The sequence below is a fragment of the Parus major genome, chromosome 14 (assembly GCF_001522545.3).
Source record: "Parus major isolate Abel chromosome 14, Parus_major1.1, whole genome shotgun sequence".
Lineage (NCBI taxonomy): Eukaryota > Metazoa > Chordata > Aves > Passeriformes > Paridae > Parus > Parus major.
This window is the reverse complement of record NC_031783.1, coordinates 1,523,424-1,543,477: the sequence shown is the minus strand read 5'-3', so window position 1 is coordinate 1,543,477 and position 20,054 is coordinate 1,523,424. Positions and strand designations below refer to the sequence as shown.

The window sequence follows — 20,054 nt, the reverse complement described above, 5'->3', positions numbered from 1 at the left end:
GGGGCTTGGAGCAGCCTGGGATAGTGGAAGGTGTCTCTGCCAATGGCAGGTGTGGCACTGGATGGTTTTTGTGGTCTTGGTGGCCTTTAAGAGGTCACTTCAACAAGAACCTTTGTACAATTTTATGAGCAGCCTCCCTGGGCCTGAGCTGTGATGGAGATGCACAACCAAAAGCCAAGCAAGGTACCCCCACAGCAGGGAAATGTGAGGTGAGCTGGGATCTCTGGGATAAGCCCTGGCACGAGCTCTGGGATGAACACTGTGGCCCCTCTCACCTCCTGGTCCAGCTCTCTGCCCAGGGCCAGGTAATTGCTCTTCAGGATGATGAACTCCTCCCCCAGCTCCTGCCGGCTGCTCTCCAGGGCGCGCAGGCGCTCCCGCAGGGAATCTCGCTCCCAAGTCACGCTGGCACTGCACAGCTCCAGCTCCTGCACCCTCCTCTCCAGGGCCTGCATCTGCACAGGGGAGGCAGCAGGGTCACACCTGGCACGGGCCAGCAGCAACAACAGGGAGATGATTTCATGGGAGCTCCTCGGGATCTGGGGCGCTGGGGGGAATTCAGCTCCTGCTAAAGGCAGAGGAGATGCCAAGCAAGGTAAAGGTGGCTGTGTCAGGAGCTGCAGGGCTGGGTGGAGGTGTTGGCAGTGCTGGAATTGGCTGTTCCCAAATGTGGGTACCGTGTTTTTCAGTCTGAAGTTCTCGGTCTCGTAACGCTCCTTCATTTTGTTTGTCTCGATCTGCAGATCCACGAGGTCTTTGGAAATCTGGGAGAGACAAAGGCAGTGAAGGCCATGGATGGATTCTGTGGCCAGATGGATTCTGAGGTGATGTTTGAGCACAGCACATCCCCCTCCAGAAAGAGAAATTTCCCCCCAGACTTCCCATCTGTGGGGGGAAATGGCCTCACACGGCTCCACAGCTCAGTTCTGACTCCCAAAGTTTTACCTTCAGTTTTTCCTCTTCACTGAGGGCCATCCTGGCTGGGAAATCTGTCTTGGAGCCAGGCAGCTTCCCCATCTCCTCCTGTGGGTCTCCAAGCTGGTGCATGTCCTGGTTCCTGTCCTCCAGCTGCACCTGGAGGCACAGAGCAGCTCCAGCCGAGCTCTCCTCTCCCCGTGCCCACCACTGCTGCTGGAACAGCTCAGCACATCCAGCTTCCCAGAACCTCAACAAATTCCAGCCAGCCTTTCCAGCTGCCCTTTCTCCCCTGTAGGTAGGATTCCCTTGGCAGAGTGCTGGCTCCATGGCCTGGGAAGGAGCTGCAGACCTTCACCCCTGTATTTTCAGTCAGCTCTGTCAGGATACTCACATTCTCATTCTCTGCAGCAATTCCGAGATCCATGTGCTCAGAGGCCGGGATCTCTGCACAGCGTTGGGCAGGCAGCGACTGAGAAGCCAAGGAAGGACCCAGGGATCTCTAAGGAACTCTCCAGGGAGGTCCAGCACTGTTGCTACCAACTTGGGTTACCAGAGGGTGTGGCTTCCACCTCGATTTTAAGGTGGTTCCAAATCTTACAGCCACCCTGGGAGGGAAAGCAGAGGCACTTCCCAGGAGGTTTTTGTGTTCCCAGCTCAGCCCACGGCAGGCACGGGAGCAAACAGCTCAGGAACCGGCCCAGGACAGCGATATTGCCAGCGAGGGGAACCAGCCCTTGTGCTGGAACATCCCCAAACCTGCCTGCAGGGATATTCCAGGGCTTTAGGGGCTGACAAGAGGGGGGAGAGCGACCCTTTACCTGGGCTGGCAGTGATAGAACAAGGGGAGAGATCTTTAAGTGATAGAGGAGAAATTTAGAATGAGTAAAGAGCAGGGATGGATGGGATATTGGGAAGGAATTGTTCCCTGGCAGGGTGGGCAGGCCCTGGCACAGGGTGCCCAGAGAAGCTGTGGCTGCCCCTGGANTTGTTCCCTGGCAGGGTGGGCAGGCCCTGGCACAGGGTGCCCAGAGAAGCTGTGGCTGCCCCTGGATCCCTGGAAGTGTCCAAGGCCAGGCTGGATGGGGCTTGGAGCAGCCTGGGACAGGGGAAGGTGTCCCTGCCATGGCAGGGGGTGGCACTGGATGGGCTTTTAGGTCCCTTCCAACCCAAACCATTCCATGATTCCAATGTCTGATTAATCCAATAATTAACTCACTAACCCAACCACCTGCTCCAAGCCCATCCCACGGTATCTCATTTTCTTCCAGGCAACTTTCCTCTTGATCTGTGCAGTCCTTGAACCTCCTGTGCCCAAAAGGTCTCTGGATCTCTGAGTTCTGGGAGGCAGGAAAGACCTTTCCCAATTTATCCCTTTTCATCAGAGCTGTGGTGTGGAAAAAGATGTTTTAAAGCAAAGCACGCACTGGAACAAGCCCAAATTAGCCCAGACAATGCTAAATCTGGGTTGTGCTGGTCTGGGTGCTGCTGCTGGCTCCAAACTGGGACCTGCCAGGCTGGAACGGGAGAAATGCCACAACCAAAAGTATTTTGAGAATGTCCAGGGTCAGTGTGAGGGTAACAGGGAGTGCAGGGCAGAGTGGATAACCCTGGAAAAGTTTGAAGAGGGGTAAAATCAGATGAGATCTTTAAAGGTCACTTCCAACTCAAAGTCTTCCATGATTCTAAAATGAATTCCAGCTCTTAATCTCCTCATTTCAGGCTTATTATTGCTGCTATTTCTGTAGAGTGGGTGAGTTTAGGTAAGAATCTGTCTCCCACAGAAAAAAAAGCTTTGACAATATAATGTTCAAAAAAGCCCAGAGCTCTGAATAACTCTTCAGGATCTGTCAGAGCTCAGCAGATGAGAGGGAGAGGGGCCATCCTGACAGGATCTCCATGAGCAGCAGAGCTCCTCAGCTGTTCCAGGCTGCTGGAGGAGACCCCAGAGCCCCCCAGTGAAGGTGCACAGAGGCCAGACCCAGGGGCTGAGCATTTCAGGGGGATCAGAGCAAGGAGAATCGAGCAAACCCTGCAATTACGGCTTGTTTTTCTGCAAAAGAACTTAACAGACCTGAAGTAATTTTATTAAGGTAATGAAAGTGTTGATGAGAATTCACAGTCTCTTCACACCCGGCTCGGAGCCGCATTCACACCCTGCCCACGGCGCCGGGAGCCTCGGAGGGGGCTGAGCAGCAGCTCCGCTCCCCGGGCGTGTCCCGAGGGGTCTCAGCCCCACATGGACACCCCGAGGATGGGCACCTCCATCCCACAGCCCCGGGCTGCTGTCCCCAGCCCCTGATTTGGGGGGGAACAGCCGCAGCCATCGCTCGGGTGCTCCCCAGCCCGGCAGGGGATGATGGACTGGTGCAGACAAACAGGATTGAGGATTGTCACTCACACCGGGAATGGCAGTGACCGCTTCTCCCACGGGATGGGAACATCGAGCCGATTTTGTCCCCGGCAACGCCACAAAAAGCAGATTGGGGCTGAGGAATGAAGTTTTGGGGTATCACTGAGTCTCCACCCCCATTCCTAAAGCACTCAACCCCACCGGACCCAAATCCCAGCTCTGTCCTGAGCTTTTCACTGCTCCTGTCGGGTGCGCCTTCAGCCCTGGGAATGCGGCTTGAGGAGAGATGGAGCCGCTCCCAAAGGCACAGGAGTTCCAGGAGAAGCTTTGGAGCTCTCAGACACCGGGCCGAGCCCCTGTTTGCTGTCACCCCTCACCTGGCAGCCCTCGGTGGGGTCCCGCATGTCCCTGTGTCCCCAGGGGGACGGGGGAGGCTCAGGGAGTTCCTGCAGTGACTGGCTCCATCTGGCTTCCAGCGCCAGCAAAGGGAATCCCGGCTCTGCCAAATTCCTGCCGGGATGCCAGAGGAGCAGCTCCCGAGCCTCTGGGCCCCCACCCATCCCCCCCAGCACATTTTCTCTTTATAGCCAACCTAAATCCACCCTCTTCCAGTTTAAAATCACCTGTCTTTCTCCCAGCTCGAGGAAAAGCTTTTCTCTGTCACTTTTCCAAGCCCTCAGGCTGCCACAAGGTCTTCTCCAGCCTGGAGAAGGGAGTGGAGGAGGGGGCTGCAGATCCTCTCTCAGCTCCCCCAGAAAGAACAGGAAAGGTTCTTGCAGCCCCCAACCATCTCCAGGATCCCCTCTGGATCTGCTCTGGCCCAGCCCTGTCCTGGGATCCCAGGGATGGATGTTGGTGAGCTCCAGAGGGGGTTGAGGGGGAGAATCATCTCTTGTGATGAACACCCCTCTTGTGATGCAGCCCAGGAGATGTTGGGGGGTTCGTGGGTTGCCAGCACCCATTGCCACCCCATGTCCCATTTGTCACCCCCTGGCATCCCCAGGGGCTGGGATGGGGCAGGCCCGGGCAGGGGGGGTGGGGCTGGAGCCTTGTGACCACAGCCAGGGGGAGCAGCGCGGTCCCTCTGCCTCACCCAGCCCGTCCCTCCACCCAGGTACCCCGAGGAACAGGACTGGAGAGCTGACACGGGACACGGAAAACACCATTCCCATCTCCCTGCCAACCCTGGCACTGTCATGGGATGAGTTAGGCAGGGTGGCCTCCCCTCTGCTCACTCCCCCAGCACAGCTCCATTCCCACAGCCACTGCTCTCCTGCCTTCAGGCACCTCCAAATCCCTGCTCCCAGGGTCCCCTCTTTTCCCCACACTGCAGTGTTTGGGAATTTTCCCATCTTTGCCTCCAGCAATGGCCGTGGCCATCTTGAGTCACATCCTGGGGACGTCCTCACCTCTCCCAGTCCAACCAGTCTGGCCAGGCTGGTGCTGTGGTTCCATGTGGCCACCAGGCCAGTAAGTGGCATCAGGAACCTTTCCCAAGCTCCCACAGCAGCCTCTGCTTTGTGGCAGGGCAGCAGGTGGCACTCAGAGATGGGGACCTTCACCAGCAGCTGCCACCACTTCCTGGTGCCCTTGTCCAGCAGCAGGGACCAGGATGACCCAAATGTGGCTGGACAGAGAGCATCAGGCAAAGCTCCACTCCTGGGCCTTGGTCCCTGCTGGTGGCCCCAGGAGAGTGGCACAAGCCCTGTGGTGTCACCCCTCCCCTCTTTTTTGAGCACGCTTTTGGTCCTGAACGAGGAGCGGGAGCGCTGGTTACCCTGGCAACGTGAGATGCTCTCCCCCTGACAGGAACAATATTTGGCAAGATTTGCTAAAAATACTCCCTGAGCTGTGCCAGTGGCCCACGTGTCACCTCCCTGCTCCCCTCAGGGCCCATGGGGTGGGTGCTGGCCCTGGTGGTGCCTCTGGGTGCTCACCCTGGCTGGCTGGGGATGGAGCAGGGATCTCCTGGGCTCCCACAGCAGATCCCGGTCCCTCCCCAGCTCAGGGACACAACAGGGACAGCTGCTGGCATGTCCCACCCAGAGGGACCAGGAAAGCTCCCTGGGGAGGGACCTGCAGGCACAGGAGAGCCGCTGGGGAAGGTAAATGATTCCTTAGAGTTTAAATAGGTTTAAAAACTACTTTTTAATGATTTTGCTGCTTTTCATAATACCATTACAGCCTTCTCCATGGCAACCAGGGGAGGGGCTCAGACTTTGGTCCCGGCCAGGGAGTTTATCTGCTGGAGCTGAAGTGGTGGGGGGATCAGATGGGGGGGTCCACACTGGGAAGGGGACACCCATGGTGGGGACCCAAACCGAGGTCCCCAGAGTGGCTGTGGAGCTGTGGATCACTGGGCAGAGGGGGCCTGGGGTGCAGGAACCAACACCTGCAGGGTCCCAGCATCTCCTGGCACAGGAGGAGAGGCTGCCAGGGAGGTTTAGAGGTGGAGACATCTCCTCCAGGCCTGCCTCAAGGATCTCTAAAGGTGGAAATGGGTCCAGCTCCTCCCTGCACCACAACCACACTGGGAAGGGATTTCCTTATTTACCCTCCTTATTTTCCCATTGCATCTCATTCGATATTTCCCTGGGGGGGAGCTGCTGGAGGCAGTGATAAACCTGCTCCCTGCTGCAGGCAGGCCTTGTTTAAACTTCCCAACTAGGTTTTGTGGGTTTTGGCTGGCTGGCCTGTGCTGGTTCAGCTCTTCTTAGCTCCCAGATTGATTACACCTTGTGTCAATATGTGCTCAGTGCCTATTAGTGGGTGCATGTATCCCTATCCCTCATTTCTCCCTCCTGATCTATAAATTCCCAGAAGACAGGATTAAAATAGAGGGGGAGGAGAATTCCACTCGAGGCCAAAAGAGAAGAGAGAAAACAGAGCCTGTGGGAAAGTTGGGTGGCAATTCTGGAGCCTGGATGTCTCTCTCCTGGATGTCACCTCTCCCCATGGGCATGGCAATGCCTGCTGAGGTGTGGCCTGTGGGGAAATTCCAGGCTCCCGTGGGAAGGGGCAAGCTGGGAGCGTGCTGGGGTCCTGTGGGAATGGTGGGGGAGAGAATCCCTGCTCCACCTGCTCCTCCCAACCCAGCCTGGGGGAGCCAGGGCTGGGAAGAGGAACCCCAGGGCAGAGGGTTTGGGGAGGGTGGGGGTGAGCGGTGCCAGCCCGGGGCATCTCCAGGGAGGAGTGGGGCTACCAGGACAGGGGAAGGTTTAGCCCGGGCTTTTCTATCTGGCAGCCTCTGGCCACAGGGCTCCTCTTGCTGGGGCTTTTTCTTTCTTTGTCTTTCCTGGAAACTGGTAAAAGATTCCTGTGTTGGAGCCTGGTGGGCTGGGACACGGGGTGAGGTCAGCGACCTCCCCGGGCTGGTTTTGATGAGCTGCCAGGGCAGAGTGTGATCTGCCAGCCCTGGAGCATCACCCACCCTCATCCCACGGGGACACAGAGGAGGGGGGGGACCCCCACAGCCTCAGCAGGACCCTGGCTTTGCTCTCTGTTTCCTCTTTGCCACAGAGGCGCTGGGCAGAGCAGGGTGCAGAGCTCCCAGCACCATCCCCACCTCCAAGACAGGAGGGAAAATGGGAAAATTCCCGGGTGGGGATGAGGGTTCTGCCCCCGAGGTTTTTAGTGCCACACAGGGAAGAGTTTCTTCCCATTTCCCCATAAACCCTCAGGTGTTTCAGCCCACCTCGCACTAAGGCTGATCCCCAGACCTTCAATCCCTGCGTCCTACGGATGCTCCAAGCCCCAGCGTGTGGATTTTGTGTCCCGATGGAAAGTGAGGATCCCCTGCAGAGCAGGGCAGGGTCAGCGGTGGGACCCTGCGAGGTTGCCCCGTTCCTCCCTCCACGCCCAAAGCCCACCCAAACCCCACCTGTGGCAGGACCACCCTCTGCAGGAGACCCAGCGAGGTGTCCCGGACACCTCGTTCCGTGCCCTTGTCCCGAGCTGCCCTGCCGGCAGCGCCGGGGGAGCAGCGGGGAGCCCCGGCCGGGCTGTCCCCGAGGCTCAGCCCCAGCAGCACTGGGGTTAAGCCCGGCCGGGCGGGCGGCTGGACAGGCGTCAAGGTGGTTGCTCCATCCATCCCTGCGCAGTCGGAGGGGCCGGAGAGCGGAGCGGGAGCCCTGCCCTGCCCTGCCCTGCCCGCCGCCATGAGCGCAGGCAAAGGTGAGGCTGGAACTGCCCTGGGCCAGGCTGGGGGGACAGGCGGGGACTGGGGGGGCCACGCTCGGGCTCTGCCCGGGCTCCAGTCCGGTTACTCTGCTCCTCCTCCACTGCTAATATGACATTTTGGGGGATCCCGAGCTGCCTGGGGGGGCTGCGGGGGCTGCAGGGCAGAGCCCAAACCCGGATGGGGAGTGCAGGGATGGGCAGGGATGGGCACCGAGACCCTTCAGCGCTGGGGGATCAGAGGGGGCAGCTGGGGAGGAAGGGGGAGAGGGGTCTGGAGGCCTTTCCCCATGAAAGGGAGAAGCTGCCATTGCAATATAGAGATGAATTTGGGGGAGTCCCTGCAGCCGAGGGGTCAGAGCTGTGGCAGGAGCGGGGGGGGTGATTTTGGGATTCCCAAGGGATCCAGCCTTGGAAAACTCCTGCAGCTTCCCCGTGTGTGCAGCGGGCTGGGAGCGACCCCTCCACCGCTGTGCCAGAGGTGTGGACACCCGGCCGAGGGGTCCCGGGGGTGTCCCAGGGGTGTCCCCTAAAGCGGCCACAGCCCTCCACTGACAGTGTCCCCTTTCCTCCACCCCCCAGCAGGCATCCCCCTCCTGCTCCCCCTGGCCCTGCTGCTGGCCGCTGCCTCCCAGCCCCCCGGGGGGGACCCCCCGAAGGAGCCGGGGGACGGGGAGGGTCCGCGCTGCCCCGGGCCCTGCGCCTGCAGCCTGGACGATTACAGCGAGGAGCTGAACGTGTTCTGCAGCGGCCGCAACCTGAGCCGCCTGCCCGAGGACCTGCCCCACAACGCCAAAGCCCTGTGGCTGGACGGCAACAACTTCACGCTGCTGCCGGCCGCCGCCTTCAGGAATTTATCAGCCCTGGACTTCCTGGACCTGCAGAGCAGCCAGCTGGGCTCCGTGGAGCAGCACGCCTTCCACGGGCTGCGCAGCCTGTACCACCTGCACCTGGAGCGCAACCGCCTCAAGCACCTGGCCCCGCACACCTTCCTGCACACCCAGAACCTCGTGTCCCTCAGCCTCAACAACAACCACTTCAGCAAGGTGGAGGAAGGGCTGTTTGCCGGGCTCTCCAACCTCTGGTACCTGAACCTGGGCTGGAACTCGCTGGTGGTGCTGCCTGACAAGGTGTTCCATGACCTGCCCAACCTGAGGGAGCTGATCCTGGCTGGGAACAAGCTGCCCTACCTCCAGCACCAGCTCTTCTGCAGCCTCACCGAGCTGAAGGAGCTGGACCTGAGCGGGAACGCGCTCAAGGGCATCAAGATCAACATCTTTGTCAAGCTGCAGAAGCTGCAGAAGCTGTACCTGAACCACAACCAGATCAACGCCATCGCGCCCCGCGCCTTCGTGGGCATGAAGTCCCTGCGGTGGCTGGACCTGTCCCACAACCGCCTGGTCTCGCTCTACGAGGACACCTTCCTGGGCCTCCTGAGCCTGCACGTGCTGCGCTTGTCCACCAACTCCATCGCCAGCCTGAGGCCCAGGACGTTCAAGGACCTGCAGTTCCTGGAGGAGCTGCAGCTGGGGCACAACCGCATCCGGAGCCTGGCGGAAAGGACCTTCGAGGGGCTGGGCCAGCTGGAGGTGCTCAGCCTCAACAACAACCAGCTGCAGGACATCAGGGCCGGGGCCTTCCTGGGGCTGCACAACGTGGCCGTGATGCACTTGTCTGCCAACTGCATCAAGGTCCTGCCTGACTTTGTGTTCAAGGGGGTCAGCAAGCTGCACAGCCTCCACCTGGAGCACAGCTGCGTGGGCAGGATCCGGGCCGGCACCTTCTCCGGGCTCTCCAGCCTGCGGCGGCTCTTCCTGCAGCACAACAGCATCTCTGTCATCGAGGACCAGAGCTTCAGCGAACTGCACGAGCTCCTGGAGCTCGACCTGAAGCACAACAGGCTGAGCCACCTCTCGCCCCGCCTCTTCGTGGGGCTGAGCAACCTGGAGTACCTCTTCCTCTCCTCCAACCAGCTCCTGGAGGTGTCCCAGGACACTTTCAGCCCGCTCCAGAGACTCTTCTGGCTCGACCTCTCCCACAACCAGCTGGAGACACTGGACAACAGCGTCATCTCCCCCCTGGCCAACCTGCGGTACCTCAGCCTGAGGAATAACTCCCTGGAGACCTTCTCGGTGGCATTCCTGTGTCCCCCCTTCGCCCTGGAGCAGCTGTGGCTGGGGGGCAACAATTGGCACTGCAACTGCTCTCTGAAGGGCCTGCGGGACTTCTCCCTGCAGCATCCCGCCGTGGTGCCGCGCTTCGTGCAGTCGGTGGCCGAGGGGGACGACACCCACGTCCCCATCTACACCTACAACAACCTCACCTGCCGGCACCCCCCGGGCCTGGCGGGGCTGGACCTCCGTGACACTGCCCAGGAGAGCTTTGCCCACTGCTGAGCTGGGCTGGCCCTCCCAGGGACCCTCATTCGCCACCTCCCCGGCCCTGGCCCGGCCCCCCCGGGGCAGCAGCAGCAGCAGCAGCTGGGGCTCCGTGGCCGCCCCAGCCCAGCACAGATTTGCCACCACCTCCGGCAGCCGCCTTGCTCAGAAGATGCTGGGTGGGCACCAGCGCCCCTGGGCTTCAAACTGAGTATTTCAGTCCTTTAATATTTAAATAGCAGCCCCCAGGGCAGAGCTCTCAGCAGGAGCATCTCTGGATGGGGGAATGCTGCACCCCCAGCCCTGCAGTCACAGCAAGGGAAAGCCCTGCCCAGGCCAGGACTTTCATGAGACAGAACAAAGTGTTTCCCTGCCATGGAGCAGTGGAGAAATCCTAAAAGCCCCCCCGAGCTTGGGGAAGGGGGCAGAGGACTTGTTGTAACGATTCCTTGCAGCAGCAGGTGTAGGCAGGGCACAGAAAGCCACTCGTTGCTCACCTGATAAATGGCAGCAGACAAATAAACCTTTGGAGCTATTGCAACCCACCTTGTAAGTTATGTTTTTTCCAAAGCTCGTGCTGCCCGTGGCCTGGATTTCTCCCCAGAGCCCCTCAGGGCGAGGGATTCAGGCTCCTGGGGGCTCCCAGCATATCCTGCAAGCCCTGGGTGGGTGACACATTCCCAGGGAGCCAGCAAGAAATGCCCAGCTATGCACAGCCCTGACAGATTCCAGCACTACTGCCCAGCTCTCCAAACCCCAGATAAGTGTCCAAAGGTCAGGCAAAAGTTTCCTGGAAAATTGCATGAGGGGAAATCTGCTCAGGTGTTGGTCCTTGTGCAGCGGGAGCAGGGCTGGATGCTGCTCCTGCTCTCCTCCAGGCAGTGCCTGCCTGCTGTAACCCAGTCTCCTTCGTGGAAATCCAGGAATTCCATCTTCCCAAAACCTCACTGTGAGGGTGAGCCCCAAAGGGGAGAGGCAGGCAGGAGGGGCTCAGAGTGTGGGAGGGAGGGAGATGAGATGCAAAGCCACCACCCTCACTCCTTCTCCAGCTTAACTGCAGCCTGAAGAGGAGGGCAGGCCCCGTGGGAAGAGGGATCAGGACACTGGGAAGGACCTGCCTGGGGACACAGAGGAGCCCCAGGCTGGGGCTGGTGAACAGCTCTGGCAAAGCATCATGAAGGGCTGCCAGGGCCTGCTCACAGCAAGTCAAGGTACAGGCTGGATCCTGAAGCTGTTATAGGAGAGATTTAGCTGAATTCCAGCAAGGAAACCAGGGAAAAGCAGGAAGCACCTTGATGCACATGAAGGGCTAAGACTCAGAGATACAGCAAGGCCTGAAGCCATGGAGAAACATAAGTCACAGACTTGCATTTTAAGAAAAGTGTTTACTGCCTTGAACCTTGAAAAATATTCCTGAGTTCACACAAGGCTGGCAGCCCCAAGGCCTCGTTTCCAGCACGATGGGATGCAGCTCCCAAAGGCATTTCCTCACACCCAGCCTGAGCTGTGCCCTCACCAGCCCAGCAGGAGCCAGGGAGCCGAGAATTCCCAGCACAGGGGCCTGGCCTGGCTCCACATGGGAGCACCCAGCCACTGAAGCAAGTCCTGTGTGATCCATCAGGCAGGGGCAGCAGAAGGCAGCAGCACATGGAGCCTTGATCCAGGTGATCAGAGCCGTGTGGGAACGCTGAAGGAAGAACAGCACTCGACACTGCAGCACCAGAGTCTCTTTGAGTCTGAGGGGATGTAGCTGCTTCCCTCTGGAACCTCCTGCAGCAGCAGGAGTCTGTGCTCCCTCTCCCTCACCCACAACTCAGCCAGACAGTTTGAGTTAAACAGCTCCTGCATCCCCTTCCCGCTGCTGGGGCTGCCAGTCTGGCACTAGTCCAGCTCCACACCCTCCTCAGGAGCTCCTCTGCGAAGTATCCACTATCTGCTGGGCAATGTGAGTCAAGGCAGGGAAGGCAGAGCTCTTGGGAAACTCCTGGATGAAGTCTCTGCCTTCTTCCAAGCTCTGGCTGAGCTGGGGGTCCAGGGGGACGCAACCTGTGGGACAGGGGAGGGGAGAGTGAGAGCTCGTTCCCTGTATAGCCAAGGTCTGCATCCAGGGATAAAAAACACACTGCCACAGTCAACTCCAGGAAAAGTGGCAGGGAAGAGCCACCATTGCCCTCCCTGAGCTCTCCAGGAGATAATTCTCACCTGCAACCACTTCCTCTGGGTCCAAGACCCCACCCCACCCTGGTGCTTCATGTGAGGGGCTCTCCCACCTCACCCCAGCCCTGTCCAGGGACAGCGTTCAGCCCTCAGCCCCCATTTCTCAGGAAGGCTCCAGACATTCCAGCATGGCTGTTATGGAGCTCCAGGCCTGTTTACATTGTCACCATGATTATTAGCAGTCAGAGCAAGCTGCTGGCATCACCATCTCTGCCCCAGCAGGGCCAGGGGCCCACAGTGAGGAGTTTAGATGGCAGAGAAGCAAAGCACAAACCTCATATTTGCCCAGGTGCCTGGGGCTCACAGCCCAGCCCACCCTGGGATGTTCCCTCTGTGCTCAGCCCTCCCACAGTACCATGAGGTCAGCCCTGAGCAGAGCCCTGCTCCACAGACCACTCACCCAGGAAGGGCACCCCGGCGTGCTTGGCCAGCTCCTCGCCTCCCCCTTTGGAGAAGATGTTTGTGCATTCCTGAAGGAGGAAGAGCAGTGAGTCAGGAAGGCCAGAGCCCTGTGTGACAGGGCAGGAGCTGCCAGGCCCTGAGCAGAGCCAGCTCCCCTCCACCCTCCAGCCCCAGGCATTCCCCGTGCCCCCGCCCTGTCCCAGCGCTCCTCGGCAGAGCAGAGCCCAAAGCCGGCAGTGTCTCCTCTCCCCAGCCCACAGCATCACCCTGGTGGCATTTCCCAATTCTCCACCCAAGGCTCAGCCCCCACTAGCACAAGGAAGAGCCCACAGCAGCCCCAAAGCTGGAGAAGGTCAGGAGAGCTCACAGAGCAGTGGGGGCACACGAAGCCGCTCATGTTCTCCACGATGCCGAGGATCCGCAATCCTGCCTTCCTACAGAACGTCAGCTCCCGCCTCACATCCCCCACGGACACAGCCTGGGGGGAACAGCAGCAATTGGGGATCCCTCTGGCCACACTGACTGTGGCTCCAGAGCAGATGTGTACAACAAGCATCCACAGACAGCCCTGTGCAAACCTGGGGTGCATTTTCCCCGCTCCCAACCTGCTCCCTGCCAGGAATTCCAGCCCCGTGTCCTACCTGAGGTGTTGTGACCAGGATTGCTCCCAGCAGCTGGTAGGGCCTCAAGGCCTCCACGGTGGAGATGTGCTCATCAGATGTGCCTGGTGGCGTGTCCACGATGAGGAAATCCAGCTCCCCCCAGGCCACATCGGTGACAAACTGCTTGATCAAAGCTATGGAAATAAAAGGGGCAGATAAGAAGACCCAAAGCTCAGTGGGTTCCAGCAGGTGGCTCGGGAGCCGTGGCCCCAGGGAGAGGGGACAGGGCTGTCAGCACAACATGTGCTGCACTCTCCCCATCTGAGTGACTTCAACCCATCCTTGTGGAACAGGAGCTTTGTTCCCCCAAGGAATAACCTCTCCAGGAGTGTTAACCCTGGTGTTACCGTTTTTCTTGGGTCCCCTCCACACCACGGCATCGTCCGGCCTCTCCAGCAGGAAGCCGATGGACATGAGGGCGATGGCCTTGTCCTGGCCCACGAAGACGGGGACCCAGCCGCTGTCACACTGGTGCACAGCACTGTCCTGCACCCTCAGCATGCGGGGGATGCTGGGGCCACACAGGTCCACGTCCAGGATCCCCACCTGGGGACAGGCACAGCCCTTCAGACAGGCCCAGCAGGGTGGGCTCAGGAACCCCCAAACCACCCAAATTTGGGCTGTTCACAGCACTTCCACAACTGCCTCTGCAGCCACATTTGAAACACAAATACTTTAAATTTCATATCTCTCCTGAGCTCCTTCTCCCCAAGGAGCATCTCCTGGGTGTTTCCAAGTGCTTTATGCCAGAACCCAAGTGGCACTGACTGCACAGAGCCTTTAAAAAGATCTTCAGGCAATTCAGTCTCTCTGCTGTCCATACATTTCCTTCTTATCCCAGTTTTAAGAGTGCTTGAGCTCACCCACTTCACCCCACAGAGTGAGAGTGATAGCACAAAGCAGCAAGGTCATGTCCCACTGCAAATTTCAACAATATTGGGTGATTTAATAAAATAGATAAGAGAGAAGTGAAGTGCAGTACCTGATCCAGCTACCTGAACTGGACCACACCATGACAAACTGCATTTTCACAGAGATTCCACATGCTGCCCACCAAGGACACCCACATGGAAAGGATGGGCAAAATCCAGGCCAGCTGAAGGCTGGGAGGGAAAAGCCAGAGCTCAGCACCCAAAGCCTCACTCACCCTCTTGCCAGCGCTCCGCAGAGCCAGGGCCAGCTCGGTGGAGAGGGTGCTCTTCCCAACGCCGCCCTTCCCGGACAGCACGAGCAGGATGTGCCGCACCCCGGCCAGGTTGGTTCTCTCTGCAAGTGTATCACAGAATATCCTGAGTCAGAAGGGACCCACAGGGATCATCCAGTCCAGCTCCAGCCCTGCACAGACACCCCAACAATCCCACCCTGGGCATCCACAAGAGCATCATCCAAACACTCCTGGAGCTCTGGCAGCCTCGGGGCTGTGCCCATTCCCTGGGGAGCCTGGGCAGTGCCAGCACCTCTGGGGGAAGAACCTTTCCCTGAGATCCAGCCTGAACCTCCCCTGCTCAGCTCCAGCTGCTCCCTGGGGCCTGTCACTGTCACAGGGAGCAGAGATCAGAGATCCTGGGGAGGAGCTCCAGCCCCGGTGAGGTCTGACCTCAGTGTAAGGCAGTGGGAAAGAAGAGGTGGATGTGCCACAGGCTTTTTGTCATCAGGAAAGGGACAAGGAGAACAAAGGCAATAACCACAGCGTGTGGGGAGCAGAGGCTTGTCCCGATGACCTAAGCGGCACAGCAACAACCAGAGCAATAAACAGAGCAATAAACACGTGCTGGGCTCGTGAGGCTCGGCCCGGGCATGGCCGGAGGCTGATGGTGAGCTCAGGCCCTTGGCGTTTCCTTCCTCCGTGCCACACCAGTCGCTTCCTGCCAGTCCCACCTTCCTCTCCAGCCTCTCTTCCATTCCCTGCCGCGCTGTCAGCGCTCCCGGCTCTGCTTTGGGCTCGGCTCCCCGGAGCAGGGAGCGCTCGGGACCGGTGTCTCCGGCCCGGGACAGCGCCGGGGGCAGCGGGGAGCTCCAGCCGCACACCCGGGGCCGCGTCCCGGGCACCCGACACGAGCCGGGCTGGGCCCCGGGGCATGGAGCCCGCACACACCATGGCAGAGCTCATCCGCTCCTCCGCCGACGGTAAAACCGCGGGGCCCACAGCGGGGAGGAGGGGGAGAGACGGGGCCCGGGGAGGGGAGAGAGGGGCCCGGCTGGGAGGCGTTCCCGGCACTCCGTGCTCGGCCCCGTTACCCGGTGTTGTCTGCCGCAAGAGCCGGGCCCAGGCTTCTGGCAAGGCTCAGAGTCAGCTCCCGGTGCCCGGTGCCCGCTGCCTATGGGAGCCCAGCCCGGCCCGGAGCTCCCCTCACCGGGAATCGGGCTGAACGCCGCGGCACCGGCTGGGCCCGAGCACCTCGGAACTCCGCGGAACCGGGTCCTGACCCCCCCGCTAGGTCTGGCCATTCGGGTTGGCACATCCCCCGCGAGACGAGTAGGCTCCCCCAGGTCGGGATCCCGGCTCCCCCGGGCCGCGGCCTCCCCGCCGCTCACCCCCGGCCGTCTCCTCCATGTTGCCTCCCCGCATCGCCCGCTTCCGTCTTCCGCCGGCCCACGGTCCCTCCCCCACAGACTGACAGATTTTGTGTCCAATCGTAGACCGCGATCTCACCGGAGGCTCCACCCTCCAGAGCTTTGCAGCCAATCCACTTCTCGTGCTCCCCTCGCATCAACCAATGGGCTTAGTGCTTTCCCTTCGCGAGCGGTCTCCCAATGGCGCTGCTCTCGGGAGATTGGCACACGCGACAACCAATGGCTCTCTCAGACCCCGCCCCTTCCGTCCCGCTCCGCCTGTGAGTGACAGGGCCCTCAGCCAACGGCGAAGGGGCGCGGCGCTGCTGCAGCCAATGGGCGCCTGGGGGCGGTACCGGGAGCGGATTGTTTATGTCCCGGGAGGGGAAAGTAGGTCAGAGCGCCGCGGGGCCGGGCCGGGGCCGCGCCGGGCCGGGCAGGGCAGGGCAGGGCAGGGCAGGGGGCTCAGGGGACGGGCCGGAGGTAGGAGCCGCGGGTTGGGGTTTGTCTCCGGGCGGGCCGGCGTTGTGCGACCCAAGCGCGGTGGCCTGGCCTGGCCTGGCCTGGTCTGGTCTGATCCGGTCCGGCCGCCTCAGCTGCCGGGACAGCCGGGGCTCCGGTGCCCGCCCTCGGTGGAGCCGCTGCCTGCGCGGCCACGGAGCCGAGCTAGGCCGGGCCGGGCGCCCCGCTGTGCCCCACCAGTGCCGCTCGGTGCGGGGGGAAGCGCTGGGGCAGCGCGGGCGCTGTGCGGGTCCCGCAGCATCGCCTTGGAAAGGCCTCAGGGGGCCCGGGGCCCCTCAGGGTGAGCGGCTTTTCGTAGCAGCGGGACAGGGGCCGTCCATTCTGCTGCCACTGCTGAGCCATCTCCAATCCTAGGGGCAGTTCTGGTTAAGAAGGACACTGCCGGGGGCTGGAGCTTGTCCAGGGCAGGGAAACAGAGCTGGGAAGGGACTGGAGCAGCAGCAGCAGCTGAGGGAACTGGGAAAGGGGCTCAGCCTGGAGAAAAGGAGGCTCAGGGGGACCTTCTGGCTCTGCACAACTCCCTGACAGGAGGGACAGCCAGGGGGGTTGCAGAACAGTTGGGCTCTGATCCCAGGGAACAGGGACAGGACAAGGGGCAACAGCCTCAGGTTGTGCCAGGGGAGGTTTACCCTGGATATTGAGAAAATTCCTTCATGAGAAGGGTGGTTATTGGCACTGGCACAGCTGCCCAGGGCAGTATTGAAGTCCCCATCCTTGAAGAGACTCAAAAGCTGTGTGGCTGTGGCACTTGGGGCCATGGGTCAGTGGTGGCCTTGGCACCCCCTTGGCTGGGGGAATGGTTGGACTTGTTGATCCAAGAGATCTTTTCCAGCCTTAATGATTCCATTGACTCTGCCATCAGTGCTGACTCTAAGCCCCAGCCTTAGCAAGGGCCTGGGGGAGCAGAGCAGCTCCATTGGGCTGCTGTGGGTCCTCAGAAAAGCTGGAGAAGAGGTTTCTGCTGTGGTTTTAGATGCTTTCCCAGCATGGCTGTGCAAGCCCTGTGATTTCAGCAGGTGGGATTTCCAGAGCCCTTCAAAGCATTGATGGGCAGCTGCACAGCTGCCTGTGGCTGGGCCTGTCCTGCTTCTCCAGGAGCTGCTGTCCCACTGGGGACTGAGGAGCAGGGCTAGGTGCTTTATGGCAGGCTCTGGCTTGGGGCTGAGCTGGGAGGGTTCAAGGGTTACAGCCCTGAGGGTGCCTCTTGGTGGGGATTTAAATCCTGCAAAGATTAACTTTAGGCAGATGAGACTGGAAGCTGAGGTTTCCCTGTCACATCCAGAGCAGTGGTCCTGTGTGGGAGCTGGGAGCTGCTGTGGATGTCAGGCTGTGCACAGGGAAGGAGCCTTGGGAAATCTGTCTCTGAATATAACATCCCTGTTGGGCTGGGAGACAGGCAGCTGCTTCCCTTCTGCCTGTTGTCCTTGAGGCAAGCTGTCTGTCACAAGCCTGGTTTCCCTCCAGTGAGCAGGAAAGTGGTTTCTCTTCCTCTCCAAGCACTGAGAGGAGCAAAGTCTTCCATCAGACGGAGGTTGCGGGTGGACAACCATCCCTGGAGACAGATGGTTGCAGAGGGGCTGGGGAAATACAGGTGGCCAGAGCCAGGACAGCTGCTGGAGGGTCACTGGGCACCAGGGAGGTGTGGATCTAGTGGGAGGTGTCGCTGCCCATGGCAGGGAGTGGAATGAGATGAGCTTGAAGGTCTTTCCAACCCAAAGGACTCTGTGATTCTGACAGCGCTGAAGCTCCCCAGGCCGGGTGACAGGTGGCTGCTGGAACCAGTTCCTCAGAGGGGCAGCTGCCACCACCACCACTGGATACTGGGAGTGTTTCTAGAGGCCAGTTGAACTCCTGGCTCAGGGAGAAGTTGACCCTGGGTGGAGAAAGAGCTTGAAGTTCGCAGAGGCTCTTGATGGGGATGGAACTTCCTTTGTGTCAGCTGAACTTGTGCTGGTCCCCCTGGGGGGTTCTGGTGCCTCAGGGAGTGGCCATGGGACGTGGCAGAAGTGTAACCTGGTGTTCCTTTCCCAGCCTACCTGTCTGGGGGCAGCATGGCGCGGCGCCCACGGAGCAGCCGGGCCTGGCACTTCGTCCTGAGCGGGGTCCGGCGCGAGGCCGACGGCCGGGCCAGCACACGGGGCTGGGGCTACGACTCTGACGGGCAGGTAGGCTGGGCTCGGGGGGCTCTGGGTAGCACAGGGAGTGTTTTCCTTTCCCTGATACCAGGTCTGAACTGGCCAAGAGCAGAAAGGATTTAGTAATGGTCAATATTGATACTAAACTAAATGCTTTTTTAAGCATAGAATGGGTGTGTCATACATAAAGTACGTACAAGATTTTAAAATATTTATTTTGGAAGTAGAGCTCTAGATGAGTGCTTGAAGTGAATCAGTTCCCTAACCTGGCTGGCTGTGCCCCTCCTGGGCTGTCAGGGGCTTGGAGATGGTGGTGGAGACTGCAATTTCTGTCTTCAGACTGAAATTTTCTCGCATTTTCTGCTCTGCAGTGCGAATCTCACTTCTGAACCTGGTCCAGGTGTGCTGGAGATAGGAACACAGCAGGGAAAGCTGTGTAAAACAGTGCAAGGAGTGACTAATTTGCCTCTGTCATCCTTCCCTATTTCCCTAATTCTTGAGTTCCCTGTGCCGTGGTGGGAACACAAGGGGCTGCTCCAGGAGCTTCAGAGCCACACTGCCAGAGCACAGTGTCCAAACCCAGGCACTGTGCTCCCAGAAAATGAGCAGTTTTCTGTCCCTGCAGTCATGGAAATGACAGGATCTCTAGGTAGCAGTACTTGGGAAAGACAGAATCCAAGCTCTTGGGTCTGCAGGCCAAGGAGGGAGGCCTGGGTAAGCACGTATTTAAGCCCAAATAGTTCCCTGTCTTACACAGCTGCAAGGACATGAGTTTAAAGGATTTTTGTCATTAAATACCCCTGGCCATGGGGGTGAATAACAAGCAGGTACACCTGAGCAACACGTAAACCTAGAGTAACTCTGCAACCAGTGATAAGAGAATCCCTTAGGCAACACCATAACACAGAAGTGACACTGGACTGTCACTCTTACAGTGTCCAGTCCAGGATCACTTTGATCTCTTGGCACTGAGGAACAGTAAATCAGGTTTTTGTGTTCATGAAAGTAAACAACAGCCCTTTAATCCTGCCCTGGGTTCACCATGGGCCTGTCTGCAGCACTGGCCTGAGGAGCTGCAGCCATGCTGCTCAACTGGCTCCCTTTGTTCTGCCCCCTCTTCCTTCTCCTCCTCCCTCTGCCTCCCAGCCTCTTCACAGCCTCTCCAGAGCAGTGCTCGGTTCTGCTGATGGCTGGAACCTGCCTGGTGAAAGCCAAAGCTTTAGCACAGGATTTCCTTCAAAATGTGTGTGTTCCAGACTTGGGCTGTCACCCTGTTGTGACAGCTCCACGCCAGGCACAAAGAACATCCCTGCACCACAGAGTGCTGAGAGGTCCCTGCAGCTCAGCAGGCACTATCCATATCCCAAAGCAGGGTAATTCCATGGGCACAGCCTCCCTGTGTGACAGACCAGGCCATGACATGAGCCTGGAGGTGTCCCAGTCACAGAGATCTTCCAGCCCAGCTCTGGGATGCCCAGCAGTGAGCATTCCCTGTTCCCCCCAGCAGTGAGCATTCCCTGTTGTCCCCAGCAGCAGTGAGCATTCCCTGTTGTCCCCAGCAGTGAGCATTCCCTGTTGTCCCCAGCAGTGAGCATTCCCTGTTGTCCCCAGCAGTGAGCATTCCCTGTTCCCCCCAGCAGTGAGCATTCCCTGTTCCCCCCAGCAGTGAGCATTCCCTGTTCCCCCCAGCAGTGAGCATTCCCTGTTCCCCCCAGCAGTGAGCATTCCCTGTTCCCCCCAG

The 20,054-nt window shown here is 59.6% G+C and overlaps 4 protein-coding genes across 18 annotated transcripts in view; 2 read left to right on the top strand and 2 right to left on the bottom strand.

Annotated features, from left to right (window-relative positions):
- The window catches only part of CCDC78 (coiled-coil domain containing 78), a 16,726-nt gene extending 15,047 nt beyond the window's left edge, over nt 1-1,679 (bottom strand). For 9 of the 10 annotated variants that reach the window (XM_015642565.3, XM_015642567.3, XM_015642563.3 and 6 more), the window contains exons 1-3: nt 946-1,679; nt 678-764; nt 276-455 (exon numbers count right to left, since the gene is read on the bottom strand). In XM_015642565.3, the coding sequence (XP_015498051.1) occupies nt 276-455; nt 678-764; nt 946-1,245 (567 nt within the window). In that variant the 5' untranslated portion in view covers nt 1,246-1,679. The remainder of the gene's footprint in view (nt 1-275; nt 456-677; nt 765-945) is intronic. The other variant, XM_015642570.3, reaches the window with a different exon arrangement.
- Nucleotides 1,680-6,878: 5,199 nt separating this feature from the next.
- Nucleotides 6,879-10,367, top strand: IGFALS (insulin like growth factor binding protein acid labile subunit). Its single transcript, XM_015642575.2, has 2 exons — nt 6,879-7,441; nt 8,027-10,367. The coding sequence occupies exons 1-2, from the start codon at nt 7,426-7,428 to the stop codon at nt 9,838-9,840; spliced, it is 1,830 nt and encodes a 609-aa protein (XP_015498061.1). The 5' UTR covers nt 6,879-7,425; the 3' UTR covers nt 9,841-10,367.
- An 820-nt stretch (nt 10,368-11,187) lies between these two features.
- NUBP2 (nucleotide binding protein 2) lies at nt 11,188-15,705 on the bottom strand. 4 transcript variants are annotated; one of them, XM_015642583.2, is made up of 7 exons: nt 15,639-15,705; nt 14,251-14,369; nt 13,451-13,649; nt 13,083-13,237; nt 12,809-12,919; nt 12,440-12,509; nt 11,188-11,868 (listed from the first exon to the last, which is right to left on the bottom strand). In XM_015642583.2, the coding sequence occupies exons 1-7, from the start codon at nt 15,670-15,672 to the stop codon at nt 11,726-11,728; spliced, it is 831 nt and encodes a 276-aa protein (XP_015498069.1). In that variant the 5' UTR covers nt 15,673-15,705; the 3' UTR covers nt 11,188-11,725. The 4 variants fall into 4 exon arrangements, with proteins under 4 accessions (XP_015498069.1, XP_015498068.1, XP_033373702.1 ...); XM_015642582.3 differs by lacking the exon at nt 15,639-15,705 and adding an exon at nt 15,458-15,595; XM_033517811.1 differs by lacking the exon at nt 15,639-15,705 and adding an exon at nt 14,982-15,207.
- Nucleotides 15,706-15,962: 257 nt separating this feature from the next.
- The window catches only part of SPSB3 (splA/ryanodine receptor domain and SOCS box containing 3), a 9,280-nt gene continuing 5,188 nt past the window's right edge, over nt 15,963-20,054 (top strand). The window contains exons 1-2 of one of the 3 annotated variants that reach the window (XM_033517810.1): nt 15,963-16,046; nt 18,210-18,343. In XM_033517810.1, the coding sequence (XP_033373701.1) occupies nt 15,992-16,046; nt 18,210-18,343 (189 nt within the window). In that variant the 5' untranslated portion in view covers nt 15,963-15,991. The remainder of the gene's footprint in view (nt 16,047-18,209; nt 18,344-20,054) is intronic. The other 2 variants (XM_015642579.3, XM_015642578.3) reach the window with 2 other exon arrangements.